The sequence below is a fragment of the Pseudopipra pipra genome, chromosome 10, assembly GCF_036250125.1.
Source record: "Pseudopipra pipra isolate bDixPip1 chromosome 10, bDixPip1.hap1, whole genome shotgun sequence".
Classification (NCBI taxonomy): domain Eukaryota; kingdom Metazoa; phylum Chordata; class Aves; order Passeriformes; family Pipridae; genus Pseudopipra; species Pseudopipra pipra.
Window position 1 is genome coordinate 1,276,502 of NC_087558.1, and position 14,218 is coordinate 1,290,719.

General features: G+C 49.9%; 1 protein-coding gene across 6 annotated transcripts in view; it reads right to left on the reverse strand.

Moving 5' to 3' along the window:
- Nucleotides 1-9,671: 9,671 nt before the first annotated feature.
- Nucleotides 9,672-14,218, reverse strand: part of VEPH1 (ventricular zone expressed PH domain containing 1) — a 64,747-nt gene continuing 60,200 nt past the window's right edge. For 5 of the 6 annotated variants that reach the window (XM_064665710.1, XM_064665708.1, XM_064665712.1 and 2 more), the window contains one exon: nucleotides 9,672-14,099. In XM_064665710.1, coding sequence (XP_064521780.1) covers nucleotides 13,651-14,099 — 449 coding nt within the window. In that variant the 3' untranslated portion in view covers nucleotides 9,672-13,650. The remainder of the gene's footprint in view (nucleotides 14,100-14,218) is intronic. The other variant, XM_064665713.1, reaches the window with a different exon arrangement.

Genomic DNA, 14,218 nt, shown 5'->3' on the forward strand with positions numbered 1-14,218 from the left:
CAGTTCTGGATGGTTTTATGGGTCTATTTTTGAATTCAGTGAAGTCAAGCAATGCTGTCCCCTCGCAGCAGGATCAGGTCGTGCTTCGTTGCCAGGACACTGCTGGAAAGCATCAATCAATAATTGCTGCCTGAGTCCTGAGGAGGCACTCACGAGCCTGATTCCCTTGGAGCCCTTTGGCCTGGAATTGTACAATCCATGGAAGCTCCTTCCTTAAACCAGTTGCACACAGGTGTAAACTGATTTTGTTCTTCCAGGTGTCTCACTGCAGGCAGGGACTCCAAAGCTGAGTGATAAAACATGGAAAAAAAGGAAACACCTTGTGGAAAGGGAGTTCTGGATATCCCAAAACCTCTCTCCTAGTGAGTAGTGAGACCTCCTCAGTGCCTAAATCCTGAGGACTTTACAGGCTTGGCAGCAACTGTTTCCCAGAAGAAAATTCCAACCCAGTTTCTCAGCAAAGAAGTGCAGATTACAACATGCAATTACCTTAACAGAAAAGAAAGGATTATTTTGGGAAAATAAGAATTTGTGATGACAGAAAAATCTGATTTCCTTGAAGAATGATGGATGTAAGAAAACAACGTGACAAGAGGCTCAGCAGGAAAATATTTTGACATGAGCAGATATCCAAAATTTTCTGCTGTCACATCAAATAGACCAGGCTAAGACAATGCAGAACATGCTTAGATCAATTTATTCATTAAATTCTAAAATCTCTAAAGTAAAAAAATTAGTTGAAAATTATTTGTTTGGTTTTTATAAAATCCATTTATAAATCCATTTTATAAAAATCACTTAGGAGATGGACTGCAGTCCTTCATGCTGAACGTGATAAATTGAGAATCTGGAATTACCTGCCATCTCAGGGATAAAAATCTGCATTATTGGCTCTGACATGATTTCTGATTGCTCGTACAGGTCGAGTGCTGGGTTTGCATTGGTATAAAGGAGTTTGCTGCCAAAAACCTTGGCAGTGGGATTTATCCGCGCTGGACAAACAGGGTTTTACTCTGCCAGATTACGACTTGAGGAGGAATTCCTTGGGTACTTCTGTGAAAGATTTATAGAGACTCCAGTTCTGGGGTCTAGAACAGCTCAGAGGGACAAGGAGGATTATTTGAAATTGTCCCCAGAGGGTGAGTTCAAACTCTTCCTCGCTGGTTCTGAAAGAGAAAAGAGGAATTGGGCAGGAGTTCCACCCTGCACTTTGCACCCTGAGTAACAGGCTGTGAAACCACCGTGGGTGGGAGTGCACTGGGCTACAAGTGCTTCTCTGTTTCAGCTCAACTGATTCTTCACCTTCCACTCCCCAAATCCCTCCCTCCCTTCCTCCCTCCCTCGGTTTCAGTGGCATTTCTTTGGCCACACTCGTTTCTTATTTACTCCAGTGAAGGTACAGCTGGTATTTGGCTCAAAGTCCTTATCAAGAGAAGATGAAAACATTCTTCCTGTATGAAAGCAAACCTGTTTTCAATCATTCTGTCATCTAGAATGTAAAATACACTCCTGAACTGGAAGATTCGTACTCTTCAAACCTCATACTCAAGGTGCAATACTTCTTCCCTCTTGTTTTCTCAGTAAATCTGCATTTCTGTTAGTGTTTTATAGGATTTCTCAGAAGACCTAATGCCTAATGAAGCCTGTTTCTCTCAGTTATTGAGTTTATGGACTTGGGACTTCAAGTTTGGCATCACAACTCACACAAATTGCTTCACCTTCCATCAAAGCAGTGTAAGGCTTTGGGAAAATAAGGAATACTCACCACATGAGTTTATTCTACACACTGATGTTCACCAGCTCACCTATTTGCAAAGGTAATATTAAAATAAATATAGTAGTTTGATGCATTTAGAAATTAAAGTCGTTTAAGTTCAAACCTGTTTTCCAGCACATATAAAACTCATCCCTGTTTTTCTCATTGAGACACATTGGTGTGTGTGTCAGGAAAAAACATGTGGGATTTGATTTATTGGACCTTATCAAGTCTCACTGAGCTGCAGGTCAGTGGGAGCCCATCCCACCTTTGCTATAAATTGCTCTGAGAAACAGAAGCTGATAAATGTGTCCATCTGAGTCACGAACAGGTTCTGAGACAGGGCAGGGCTGTGACAGCTCTGTCACCACGGGGACAGCGAGTCCTTCCCAGCCAGGACATCACCCCTGGAGCAGGGGAACCCTGACCTGGCAGCAGCACCTCGAGGGTGAAAAGGTTGTGTGTGTTTTCTGCTGTGCCTCGGGCTTGGCCCAGCACTGTTTGGTAATACCCCAAAATGGGAAGGTGTTCCATGAACAAACAGGCTGTTCCTTGTCCCTGAGGTGGCACAGCCCCCATCCCTTGGGACAGCCAGTTCCTGGAGGGTCAGTAACACTTCTGGCCAGCTCTGGGAACACACAACCAGCCTTGCTGTCATCCCCACCTGCAGGTCACCACACACTTTAAATCAGATCCATCCTGGGGGAGCTACCACGGATCTGATATTCCCATCTGGAGGTCAGAAACTGGGAAAACAGCAACTGGGAGAGGATGATGCTGAGCATAGCCCAGGTTCCCCAGACTCACAGCACAGCCCCTGCTTTGGTGAGAGGTTCTTACACCCTGTGCCATCGTGACAGTAAAGGATCTGACCTGGGAATGTGCCTGAGTTCATCCTTCTCATGCAGTCATGGTTCTCCCAGATCTCTCCCAGCTGGGAGCACAGGTCAGGGTGTTACCCTGGAGTCAGTGCCAGCAGAGCTGCCAGCACTGAGGGAAGCACCGAGGGGATGGAAAAGAACAGGCTGTATCCTGCCAGGCTCACATCAGGGACAGATATAGCCCTGGTTCAGGCAGGAGGACATTTGTCATTATGGGGAGAGGCCTGACTTATTTTTAGGGCTTACATCACTGCAGCTTTGAAGGACAGAAGAAGAGAGATGAGGCTGCTTGGCTGGCCAGGGCTCACCCTGCCGTCATGGGGCAGTGACCTGGGAGCCAGGGAGTGTGTGCATGGACAAACCAGCATGGAAAAACCACGTCTGGGATCCAAGGAGCGTGTGCCAGCACAGACAAGGCACCAAGGGCAGTGTCTGGGTTGTCATTCCTGTGACACTGCAAACCTCAGCGTGACACGTGCCACCCTCACCCTGCCCAGCAGGCACAGCCCGACCAGCGGTTGAGCATTCCCAAGTCAAATCTCTTTAAGATGGAACAGCTTTACCCAGGAATTTCCTAACTGTCCAGGCCATGGGGAGCCTTGTGGAGTTTCCTGCCCACCCAGGCTGTGGCAGGAACCCTGGTACAGCCACGGAGACCTTCCACCCCACATCACCTCTCTCTGCAGCAGGAGCCACAGGAGACTTTCCCCCCCGACTGCAGCGTTTCCACGAGCCTGGCTGGTCTCCTGGGGCTGGGGCAGCTCTGGGGGGTGTTTGTGAGCCCCAAAGAGCTCCGTGCTACAGCACTGAGGCCACAGGACCACATCCTGCTCTGGGGACAGGCTGGGGGTGGCCGTCACCTCACTGCTCTGCCAGCTGGAGGAGGAGCCCTTTGTGTATAGAAAAATAAAAAAGCTGCTTTTAAGATCAAACAAATGATTACTGCTGTCATCCAAATACTATAATGCCGGTTGGAAAAGCAAGGAGAGCACAGGGCAGAGAAATAGTAGAGCTGGGGGTGAGTTAGACACATCAGCTGGCCCCTTCTCTCCCTGTGGGAATTCCTATAATGGTCTGTGAGCTGTTCAAGCATTTCTTCATAGCTTTACAAGCTTGTTCTGCTTTTAAAGCGTTTTCAAGTGTCTCAACCTCAAGAGGTCTTTTATGGTGTTTTTTCCTCCCCAGGGAATGATTCAAAGCAGAAAGATCAGGTCCATCAGGTCCTTCCCTGTTCACCTCTACTCCTCTGTCAGGGACATTATTTCTCTTACAGCGTCTCAGTGAAGTCTCCACCAGACTCTGAGTCAGAGGCAAATTTCCCACACAAAAATAGCACAACCTCTTCAGGGTTGTGTATCATGGTAACAAAAGAAAGAGGGTCAATTCAGATTGGATATTGGGAAGGAATTGTTGGCTGGGAGGGTGGGGAGGCCCTGGCACAGGTTGCCCAGAGAAACTGTGGCTGCCCCTGGATCCCTGGAAGTGTCCAAGGCCAGGTTGGATGGGGCTTGGAGCAACCTGGGCTGGTGGAAGGTGTCCCTGCCCATGGCAGGGGGTGGGACTGGATGGGCTTTAAGATCCTTCCAACCCAATTCCATGTAAAAGCTCATATTGTACCTCACAATCCAAGAATGTGAAAGAGCTTTTAATATTATATCTTGCCAATTTTTTTTTGGACAAGCTTCTCTATACTTTGGGGTGAAATATAAGCAGAAAAGTAACTCCTTAAGCAAATCACCAGCGGGTTTATTTAGATAACACAACTGTATTTGTGGGCTTTTTTAAGTGGTTGTTTGCCATCTAGTGGGTTGATGGGATTTTGCAGAAAAGCATCAGGATGGTTATTTTTGTGTCACCCCGTCAGTCGCAGGTGAGAAGGGACTCAGACACCAAGAGCAAAGGGAGAGGAAATCAAAGGGAGAATATATGGGCAAGGCTTTCCTTACTGGTAGAACCAACAGCAACATTAAACACCCCCAGACATTGCACTGACAGCCCACGAGCCACTTGCAAATAAAACTGGTAATTTGAATTAATTAGTTCTGGATCTCATCAATAAGCTCTCTGTCCCCATGGAACCAAGACAGAGCTAGTATTTAAACACACACAAGGTGTGCATTGCCAGGGTGTACTGGTGTGTAAATGGACACTGGGATATCAATATCCCAGAGCATTTTCAGTACTGGTTAGTGAAGGGAATTACACAAGGGAGTACAATTAATAAAAAAACCCCTTTGTGTTAATGGGTCATTTCTGAGGATGTGGAAACACATTTTGTTCAATGATTGACAGAAATAGGGATTTCTACCTTCATGAGCAAAGTCCCCCCCACTGTGCAGTACCATATCACAGAATAAGGCTTTTCTTTAATACAGTTCTCATTTTGGTCAACATCACTGACTAATTCTGTCACTTATTTTTGGAACTATTCCACTGCCAGCAGAGCAATCTCTGCAAAGCCCTTTCCCAGACTCCAGGTGAAAGGAATCCTTTGTAATAAATTACTGAACAGCCTGTTTTACAGGGCCCCTTTCCCAGCAGGAGGCAGCACTTTACTATGAAACAACCCAAAACTTCACAGCGCTTGTGTTTGATCCCAGGTAAAACCAAAATTGGAAGTGAATTGAACTGGAAGAAATCAAAGTGACACCCACGATCTCCTGCCTGCCTCCAGCACCTTTCCTTGGCAGAGGCTCGTGCAGAAGTGAGGGGTGGATCCTGCAGTACTAATCCTGCACCCAGGTAGGGGAGAGGGTGGGAAGAGGGGCTTCAGAGGGGCTCAACCAGCTCCAGCAAGAGGGTTGGAAGCTCAGGGATCTTTAGAAGGGAAATTCCACCTTTATCCTGGATTAGCTGCAGATAGGACTGTACCAATAATGGATTAGGTCAGGTTCAAAATGTGTTAGTTTTGATTCTGTTACCCTTTTGTGCCTGCAGGTATTACCAGGAGGGGTGGAAGAAACACTTTGAACCTTGACGTGCAGCAGAACAACACTGGTGCTGATTGTACCCTCCAAACGTGCCAGACACCTGCCTTGGTGTCACAGTGTAACCCACAGGAGGGATCAGCATAATCCACTTGCTCCCTTTAAGCCTATTTGCATACATCGCTACCAAAAGAAAATTCAGTTTGCTATAGTTATAATTTTTACTGCACTGGAGCTGAATAGAAAACCTAAATGACTCAGCCAGCTGAAAACACCAGGATCTCAACCATGCACTGAGCAGCTCTGACTGTCCCGTGCCCAAAGTGCACTGAAATCACCAATTTATGATTTCACACTCATGTATTCCACAGGTTGTGCTCCTCCAGATATTTGCCCCTTCCCTCTGGTGACTCTGGAGCAGAACAAGGCCTCTCCTGAAGCCCTTTGCTCCTTTGGGATAACCCACAGTGCATTCAGAGCCCAAAACAGGGGTTGGACACTCACCTGCTTCCCTCGTGCAGCCAGAGCTCCCACCTCTCTTGGAGCACCTGCAGGGAGGTGGGGCCAGGGGTGGCACCACCTCCATAACCCCAAACAGGCATCCTGGATCCCAGCAAACATTCCTGCTGCTCAGCATCCTGCTCCCAGCAATGGGGGGACGCTTCTTGAGGAGTCCCAGACCAAGCAGGCCCCACCATGGCTTTCTTCAGGTCCTCCCCCAGCTTCCAGCAAATTCAGGACTTTATGGACCAGAGCCACCCCCCTGTAGTTCAGGTGAACACTTCTGGCCTGTGAGCCTACATGGAATCTCACCACCCAGCAGCCCTGGGACAAGGAAGCCCTGAGCCACAGCCAACACCTCCTCTCCAACCAGCAAATCTAGCCCACCCTCCCCATGCCACAGCTGCCCATTTTATAGCTCTTTGCCACCTGCAAATTGATGCCTAAACCCAGCAGCTGGATCTCCATGGTCCCAGGCACTCCCCTCTCCACACCCACCTCTCCAGGAGCTGATAAACTTTGTTTGCTCCGTGGTTAATGAGAACTTTCCAGATAGTTCTGGGCAAGTCCAGCTGACTGTTCCCCAGTGCTGTTTTTCCCCAGCCACGTTTTGGGGTGCAGGGATGGTTAAGGCAGAGTGTGCTGTGTAAACTCACCCAGCCCCAATAAATGAGAGGTGTTCCCAGTGGGTCCCCTCAGGGCCTGTCAGGTTTTACCTCCCTGAACCATCTGTGAATGTTTAACGAGCTGCTGAAACCCACTGGTGGACAAAAGGCATTGCTGGCATTCTTGGGCTTCATGACAAGCTGTATTTCCTAACCCAGAATGTGATGATCCAAACAAGATGCATCCAGCCAGACCTTTCCTGAAACCACCAGGCCCAGTGGGAGGTGTGGTGGATCCAGAGTGTTTGTTGGCATTCTCTGCAGGAGAAAACTCGAGGCCCCCCAGCCTTGGGTGTGCAGGAATAACTTGGGGCGCCTGTGCCCTGATTTACAGTGACCACAGACACGCTCATCCATCCCATCCCACTGACATCACTCCTTGTTTTCCTTTTCAGAATTCCGTGAAAGTCCATGAAACTTCTTTTTCCCCTCTTTTCTCCCAAAGGGATTGGGAAAAATTGGCTTTAAAAAGGACTGGCACAGCTGCCCAGGGCAGGGGAGGAGTCCCCATCCCTGGAGGGATTCAGAAGCCGTGTGGATGTGGCACCTGGGGACATGGGTCAGTGCTGGGGAATGGTTGGACTTGATGGTCTTAGAGGGCTTTTCCAACTTCGATGATTCTGTGATCCTGTGAAAATCTCACTATTAAAGGTCGTGTTGAGGAGGTAAAGGCCCCTGAAGTGTCACCTGCAAGGGATGAGGGGAGAGCACAGTGACCCCCATCCTGTACTGCTCTGACGAGAAGGGCTTTAGGGTCCCTTCCATCCCAAACCACTCCAGGACTCTGTGATTCTGTGAACTGAGGCACAGTCATGGACAGCTGGAAAAACATACTCTGCTGCTGCCTGAACACCACTGGAGCAAAGGATTTTCACACTTCTGTCCTTCAAAGGAAAAACAACACCCCCGGCCAGGAATGTTTTCCCTTGGGCTGGAAGCCCCAGAGCTCCTTTGGGAACGGGGGTCTGTTCTGTGACACCTGGCCTCCTCCTGTTGTTTACTCTTGAATAAAGAGTCATCCTAACAAAGGTTTGGAGCCCTTCACAAGATTGTTACGTGGCAACACAAAGTTATCTTTTACAAAAAATCGGTGGAAACAAAGGACCCCCTCACAAACACACATCTTTTCCATGAATAATTCCAGTAACTAGAAAACAGGGTTTTTTTTGCTCCTGGCCTGGAGGCAGGTCCCTTCTGTGATCATGGATTTTTGATGATCTTTACCCGGGCTCTGTGCACTGAAACTGGGGTGATTTCCCTGCTGAGGAGGAGTCAGAAGGGAAGGGCAGGGACAGAGACCAGGGGGCAAAACTTGGCTCTTAAACAATAACTGTTGCTTAAACATATTGGTACTTTTGTCCTAACGAAGCCAAGTGATTCCAGTTTGTACTAAAAATTGCAGTTTATTAAATTGCCAGGATTATCACAGAATCATAAAAGACTTTGGGTTGGAAGGAACCCAAAGACCATCTCATTCCATGGGCAGGGACACCTTCCACTAGACCATGTTTCTCCAAGCCCTGTCCAGCCTGGCCCTGAACACTTCCAGGGGTGGGGAGTTTATATCCACAGAAGATGGACAGAACATTCATATTACGTTTATATTGTCCCCAGTTGTAGGAGCAAATAAGCCTAGATCTTTTGGTCTCTTGGGACTGTGTGAGACCTTTCAGGGCTCCCTGGTCCGGGGGGATCCCCTGGTGGGGCAGGACCGGGATCGGCTCCCATGGGATCGGTGAGCAGAATGGAGGCCCTGGATGGGGCACTGGGAGCCCAGGGGGGGCTGTCCAGGGACACCCCTGTCCTGACACGACCAACCCCAACACAAACTGCTGTGAGAGCTCCAGCTCACTTCACTGAAACAGTCAGATGGATCAAGTCTCATTTTGCTTCTTTCTTTGCCTAATTGGACAACGGGGAGATTTATGGTATAATTGAGCCAACTCAATGGAGCTGTAATTTGACATCTAATTAATCACTGTCTGTTCCTACACAGGTGCAGCGTAAGTGCTTCCTAACTGCTGCAGGCATGTTTCTATGGGAAAAAAATCCCAACTAACCCCCATTTCTTGTTTCCTTCTACGATTTCAGCATGAAAAGCTGCTGGAGAACTGTCCCTGCCCCAGGGCACGAGGAGCAGGGTGGTCACACCCCACAGGATGGGCACAGTGCAGGTTGCTGGAGGCACAGATGATCCTTGTTGCTGCTCAAAGTGAGAGAAGGAGCTTTTCTCACCAAAATACTCCTCACTGCAAGGCAGGTGCCTGAGGGCTGTCAGTGGGGAGGGATGGTGTTCCTGCAGGTGCCCAAGCCTGGTGAGTGTAGGAAGCTGTAGGGGTGCCACCAGGACAGGCAGGGATCCCAGTAAAATCCTGGCCCTGGTGGAGTTAACAGGAATTTTGCACTTGACCTCAGCGAGGTCAAGGATTTTACCAAGGAATATTAGTCACCAGCATCGAGATGAATTAGATGACTTGTCAACAACAGGCAGGCAAGGTTATTCCCGTGGGCTGCTGGGCTTGGAGTTGGAAAAGCTGGAAAAATAAATCCAGCTTCTTGCATTTCTCCCCACACTGTGTGTGATGCCTGTGGGCAACACCTGAGCGTTTATCGCCCGTGTTCCCCCGTTCCTGTCCAACACGCTGGGGAACGCTTTGTGCGGAGAGGAGGAGGGAACTGTAGGGTAAAATTTCCTTGGAAAGCTTCCCAGGACCGGGCTCAGCCCTGGGAAGGCAGTGTCGGTGCAATATGGTTCATATTTCTGGGAAACACCGTCAGTGGGAGCCCCATGGAAGCGCACAGGGCTGGGAGAGTCACACCCAGCCAGCCCCACACACACACGGCTTGGAAATCCTGGCTTGGATTTCAGGATGTGACCCCCTTGGGGCTCGGTAAACCAGCAAATATGGCAACAAAAATTAATTTGAATTTTCAAGCACAGTTTAGCACCGAGGAGGAAACAACATTTTAATGAGGAGGTTTGTGGGTGAACACTCTTGTTTTCCACCTGGCTCAGGAATGGTGATCCTGCCATCCCACCTGGGCACAGGAATACCTGTCTGGGCAGAAAATCTGACCAGCATGGCCCAGGTGTGAGGGGTCATAAGAGAGCCATTTGCAAACACTTAACCAGAAGGAACACAAGAATTTCTTGGGGAATAATAGAACAAAATAGAATATTTGAAACAAAAATTGTTTGCTTGTGAGCAACAAAGAATTACAGGAAGTAGTTAAATTTGTTAGAGAAATCAATGATTCTGTATTATTTGCCTGGCTAAATATTACTAATCTTCCTGTTTATCCTACAAACCTTTTATCATGGAACTATTTTGTTCTTCATGTTCCCTGAGCTGCAGAAACACGTGGTGTTACTTGTGATGTAACTCGGCTTGGGAGCAGCTCTAAGTGCTGCTCTCCCTTCATGTGATGCTGGAATGGTTTGGGTTGGAAGGGACCTCAAAGCCCATCCAGTCCCACCCCCTGCCCTGGGCAGGGACACCTTCCACTGTCCCAGGTTGCTCCAAGCCCCGTCCAACCTGGCCTTGGGCACTCCCAGGGATGGGGCAGCTGGAGTGCCTCTGGGCAGCAGTGACACGCAGAGTTTTGAAGGAAGGAAGGGGAACAGGTTTCCCCCATTATTCCCCCCACCCCGACAGCTCATGGCCAGGCACAGAGAAGTCTGTTCCTCATTTCTGTTCTCTCTGCAGTCCTCTGAGGAGGGAACTCGCCCTCAGCAGCCCCATCCAGCACAGGAGGGCTCTGGGCTGTGCTTTGCAGGGTGTTTGGACGCAGTAATGCAGCTGCCAATGCGTTTTTGGGAATCCTCTTGCCCTGCTGTAGGTCACAGAATAATTCTGTCCCAGAATTCTAAGTCCCCCCAGCAGGGACCCTGGGGAGGTCATGCAGTCCGACTCCCATTCCCAGCAAGGCTGTGCTCCAGGGGCTCCCCTGTGGACTGCACACAGCTGGAAGCCCCCCCTCATCCCACGCTGCCAGTGGGAGAGCAGCTCCCGGGCTGGGTCGGCTCCCGTCCTCCCTGCAGAGGTGCTGTGTGATGGGAGCAGTGCATGGCCCCGAGGTGTGAGCCAGCTCCTCTGTGCCAGAGCCAGCCCACCACTCCCTTTGTCATCCCAGCATCGGGCGGGCGAGGAAGCGGTGCCTGAGCTCCAGTTGTTCCTGAGTGCAATGTGAGGCCACACACTCACCCAGGCTGGGATTCCTGGAAGGTCCGTGTGATGTGGCACAGAAATCACGGTGGGCATCAGCTCTTCCAGGAAAACACGCATTGTTGCCCTCACATAAGCACGATCACGTAAGTGGGAGGCAATATGGTGAAGGATTTGTTTCCTGGAGAAGTGATGCTGATCTGTAAAGCTTGGAGGGTTTGGGAATTGGTCCCATTCAGGAGTGTTCACGTCTGGATTTTGGTCTGGTTTTGGGTCTGGTTTTCCAGCTGCTGGCTCAGGTTTAGATCCTAAGCCTTGGTCTGTGCCCCCAGTTTGTAGAGGGACGGGGGGAGTTGGTTTGGACTGGGAACTCTCCCTGTTGGCAGGGAGGTGATGCCTCACTGTGACAGGGGGACAGGCTGGCTGAGCCCCAGGGTCACGGCCAGGACCCCCCCAGAGCTCCCCTGCTCCCATGGACCCCCTGGAAGTGGCACTGCTACTGCCCCTGGGGGACACACCGGGGGGTTGGTGTATCTTAGAGACAGGGCTGGGATTTATCCCTCTCCCCATCTCCGTGAGGCTCTGCTCCCCCCCCAAACCCTGCTGAAGAACAGGACTGCACAGGGAAGGGGAACTCACACCCCCAGAGAAAGACAATGACACCTTTTGTGCTGGAAGTTGTGCAAGACAGAGGCTGTTCCTGGCAGGGAGGAGCAGACGCTCCCCAAGTCCTGGTGCTGGGGCCAAGGAGGGCCCTTGCATCCATCCCTTTGTCCAAGAGGAGCCCAGGGACCCTCTGTTGAGCCCACCAAGAGCTCTCACATTGTCATCTGCAAGGATGAGCAAACCAGCTGAGGGAATTGAGCACAGCCAGAGCCACCAACACCTTCCCTGCTCAGAGGGTGGCAGAGATTTAAATCCAAAGCGTTCCTATACATGTTGTTTTAAAAAGAACCAGTAAAAACTATTTATATATTTGCTTGAGAAGTTCCCTGCTCTCATCCTACACTAGATTGATGATTTCTGTGTTTCTCCTTTCAGGAGCATGACTAGAATAAGTTACCAGCTGAATTTCTCTTTTATTTTCCTCCAAGTTTTAATTTAAGTCAGGAGAAGTGTGGCTGAGCTTCTTATTTGAGGGAATGGTTGTCTGGCACAGGACCCAGGCTCTCTCTGACTCCAGAGCTGCACATCCCATATTGTTCCCATCCCGTTGGGATTGGGAGGCAGGATGTGAGGGCTGGTGACAGCGAAGTGCTGGTGACAAGGCTGGGGACAGCAGGTGGAACAGAGCCCTGTTTGCCTCCCACACGAGGAGTGTTACACTCATGATGCCATGACATTGATGACATCACTCCTTGGTGCCAGACTGAAACTTGGCATCCAGGTTGAGAAATACAGACTATTTTGTCTGTAAAACTTGTTTTTAGTGGCCAACCTCCCATGTCACTGAACTCACACCGTGATGGGTGAACGCAGGGTTTAGTACAGGAGAGAATTTTGGAACTCAGGACCATAAACCCATGAGTTCACACCTAGAAATTAACTTCATTCCCCTCAGATTCAGTGATGTGTCCTGTGGGCAAAAAAAGGATTTATTGGTCCAGGGATTGAAAATTAAATGGCTGAAATCTCCTTTCCTCGTGGGCCAGAGCAGCCGTGGAAATTTCCCCCCGTGTGCCTTTCCTTCCCCTGGCCCTGCTGCCTGGAAGTGATGGGCTTCCCACAGCCTCTGTGGCTGAACTGAGCTTTAACAAGGTTCTTCTGCTCACTTTGCCACACCCTGTGGCCTGACTCTCACCTCCACATCTCAGCTGATATGAGGGTTTTCAGGAATTTGAATGTTCCAGCGTCTCTCCGGACGCCGAGAGCTTCAGGAAGTCTGGAGCTGCTTAAGGCATCTCATGGGCCACTGGGAGAGCTCTCCTCCTGCCCCTCTGACTTCCTCACCAAACCACCCAAAATCACCAGGACAACATTCCAGAAAGCAGATTCCACTGCCACGCTCTGCCAGGAGCTGCCAAACACCAGTGGGCTCCTTCTGCCACCGAGTGCAAGGAACATCTTACAGCAAAAAGCAGCTTTTCCTGATTTTCCCATCCTTTTGGCAACAACTTTTTTTTTGCAAAATATACATTTTTCTAGGTTGGAAATTTTCAAATTTTATTTCTGCTCAGCCTTGACTGATCTCTGAGTTAATTTCTTCACTTGCAGACTTCTCATTCCTTTTTTCCCCCTCTCTTTTGCTTTCAGTCTCTCCTGCAGTACTTCCTCCACTTTGGAATCATTTGAAAGCAACAAAGAAAATCAAGCAAACTGGGAATTTTTCAGGTTTGGAGAAATTTTGAAGAGTTACAGTCAGAGAAGACAATTTAAAACAAAAAAAGGGAAAATAGAATTTAAAAATTACACTCAGTTACAAAGGGGAGCAAAAGCAGGAAAAAGAGGGAAAATCGAAACAGTTAAATATTTTAAATCATTTCCCAGCAGTGTGAAATCTTTCAGATTTGCACAGTTTAAACCTGAAAGAAGCAGCACAGACACATATAAACAGCAAAAGGATGAAGTCCACTGGGATTAAATAATAAGGAAAATTAACTTTTTCCATCCAAGCGACCGAGGGAAGCAGAAGGTCCTTAGGCCTGCAATGCTCCCGACAGCATCAGCAGCCACCCAGACCCGGGCACAGGCTGAGGGGTTGGGGTCCAGGCTGTTTCTAATCACATTCCCTGTATTTCAGGACATTGGGCTGAGCTAAAAACACCCTGGATTTCCCACGAGAAGGTGGAAGCTGCTCCCACACCACCAGTGTCCCCGTGCCAGGGCGGGCAGGCACCACTCACCCAGTGCTGTCACCGACGGCCCCCTCTGCAAACCAGGTCTCCCCACGGGTCCCTGAGGAGCAGGACTGGGACCGGGAGGTGAGGGAGCAGCTGTCCTTGCCCCCAGGTGTGGTGGCAGCAGAGCTACAGGTAGGTGGTGGCCTCGTGGCTGTCGCGCTGCCGCGCCTGCGCCACGGCCACGTTGAGGCACTGCAGCCACTGCCCCGCCCGGCGCTCGTCCTGCGCCTTCAGCACGTAACTCCTGCTCTCCGTGAAGATCTCGAAGGCCCGGGGCAGGCTCCGGTCCCGCCGCTTCCGCGCCACCACTTTGACACTCTGCACCTTGCTGAGCTCGATGGGGCTCTCGTCGGGGTCGTCCTTCTGGAACACAGCGGGGACAGAGCTCAGTTATCCGGGGTGAGCCACCCACCATCTCATCTGACACCCCTTGGAAGTGTCCAAGGCCGGGTTGGACGGGGCTTGGAGCAACCTGGGCTAGT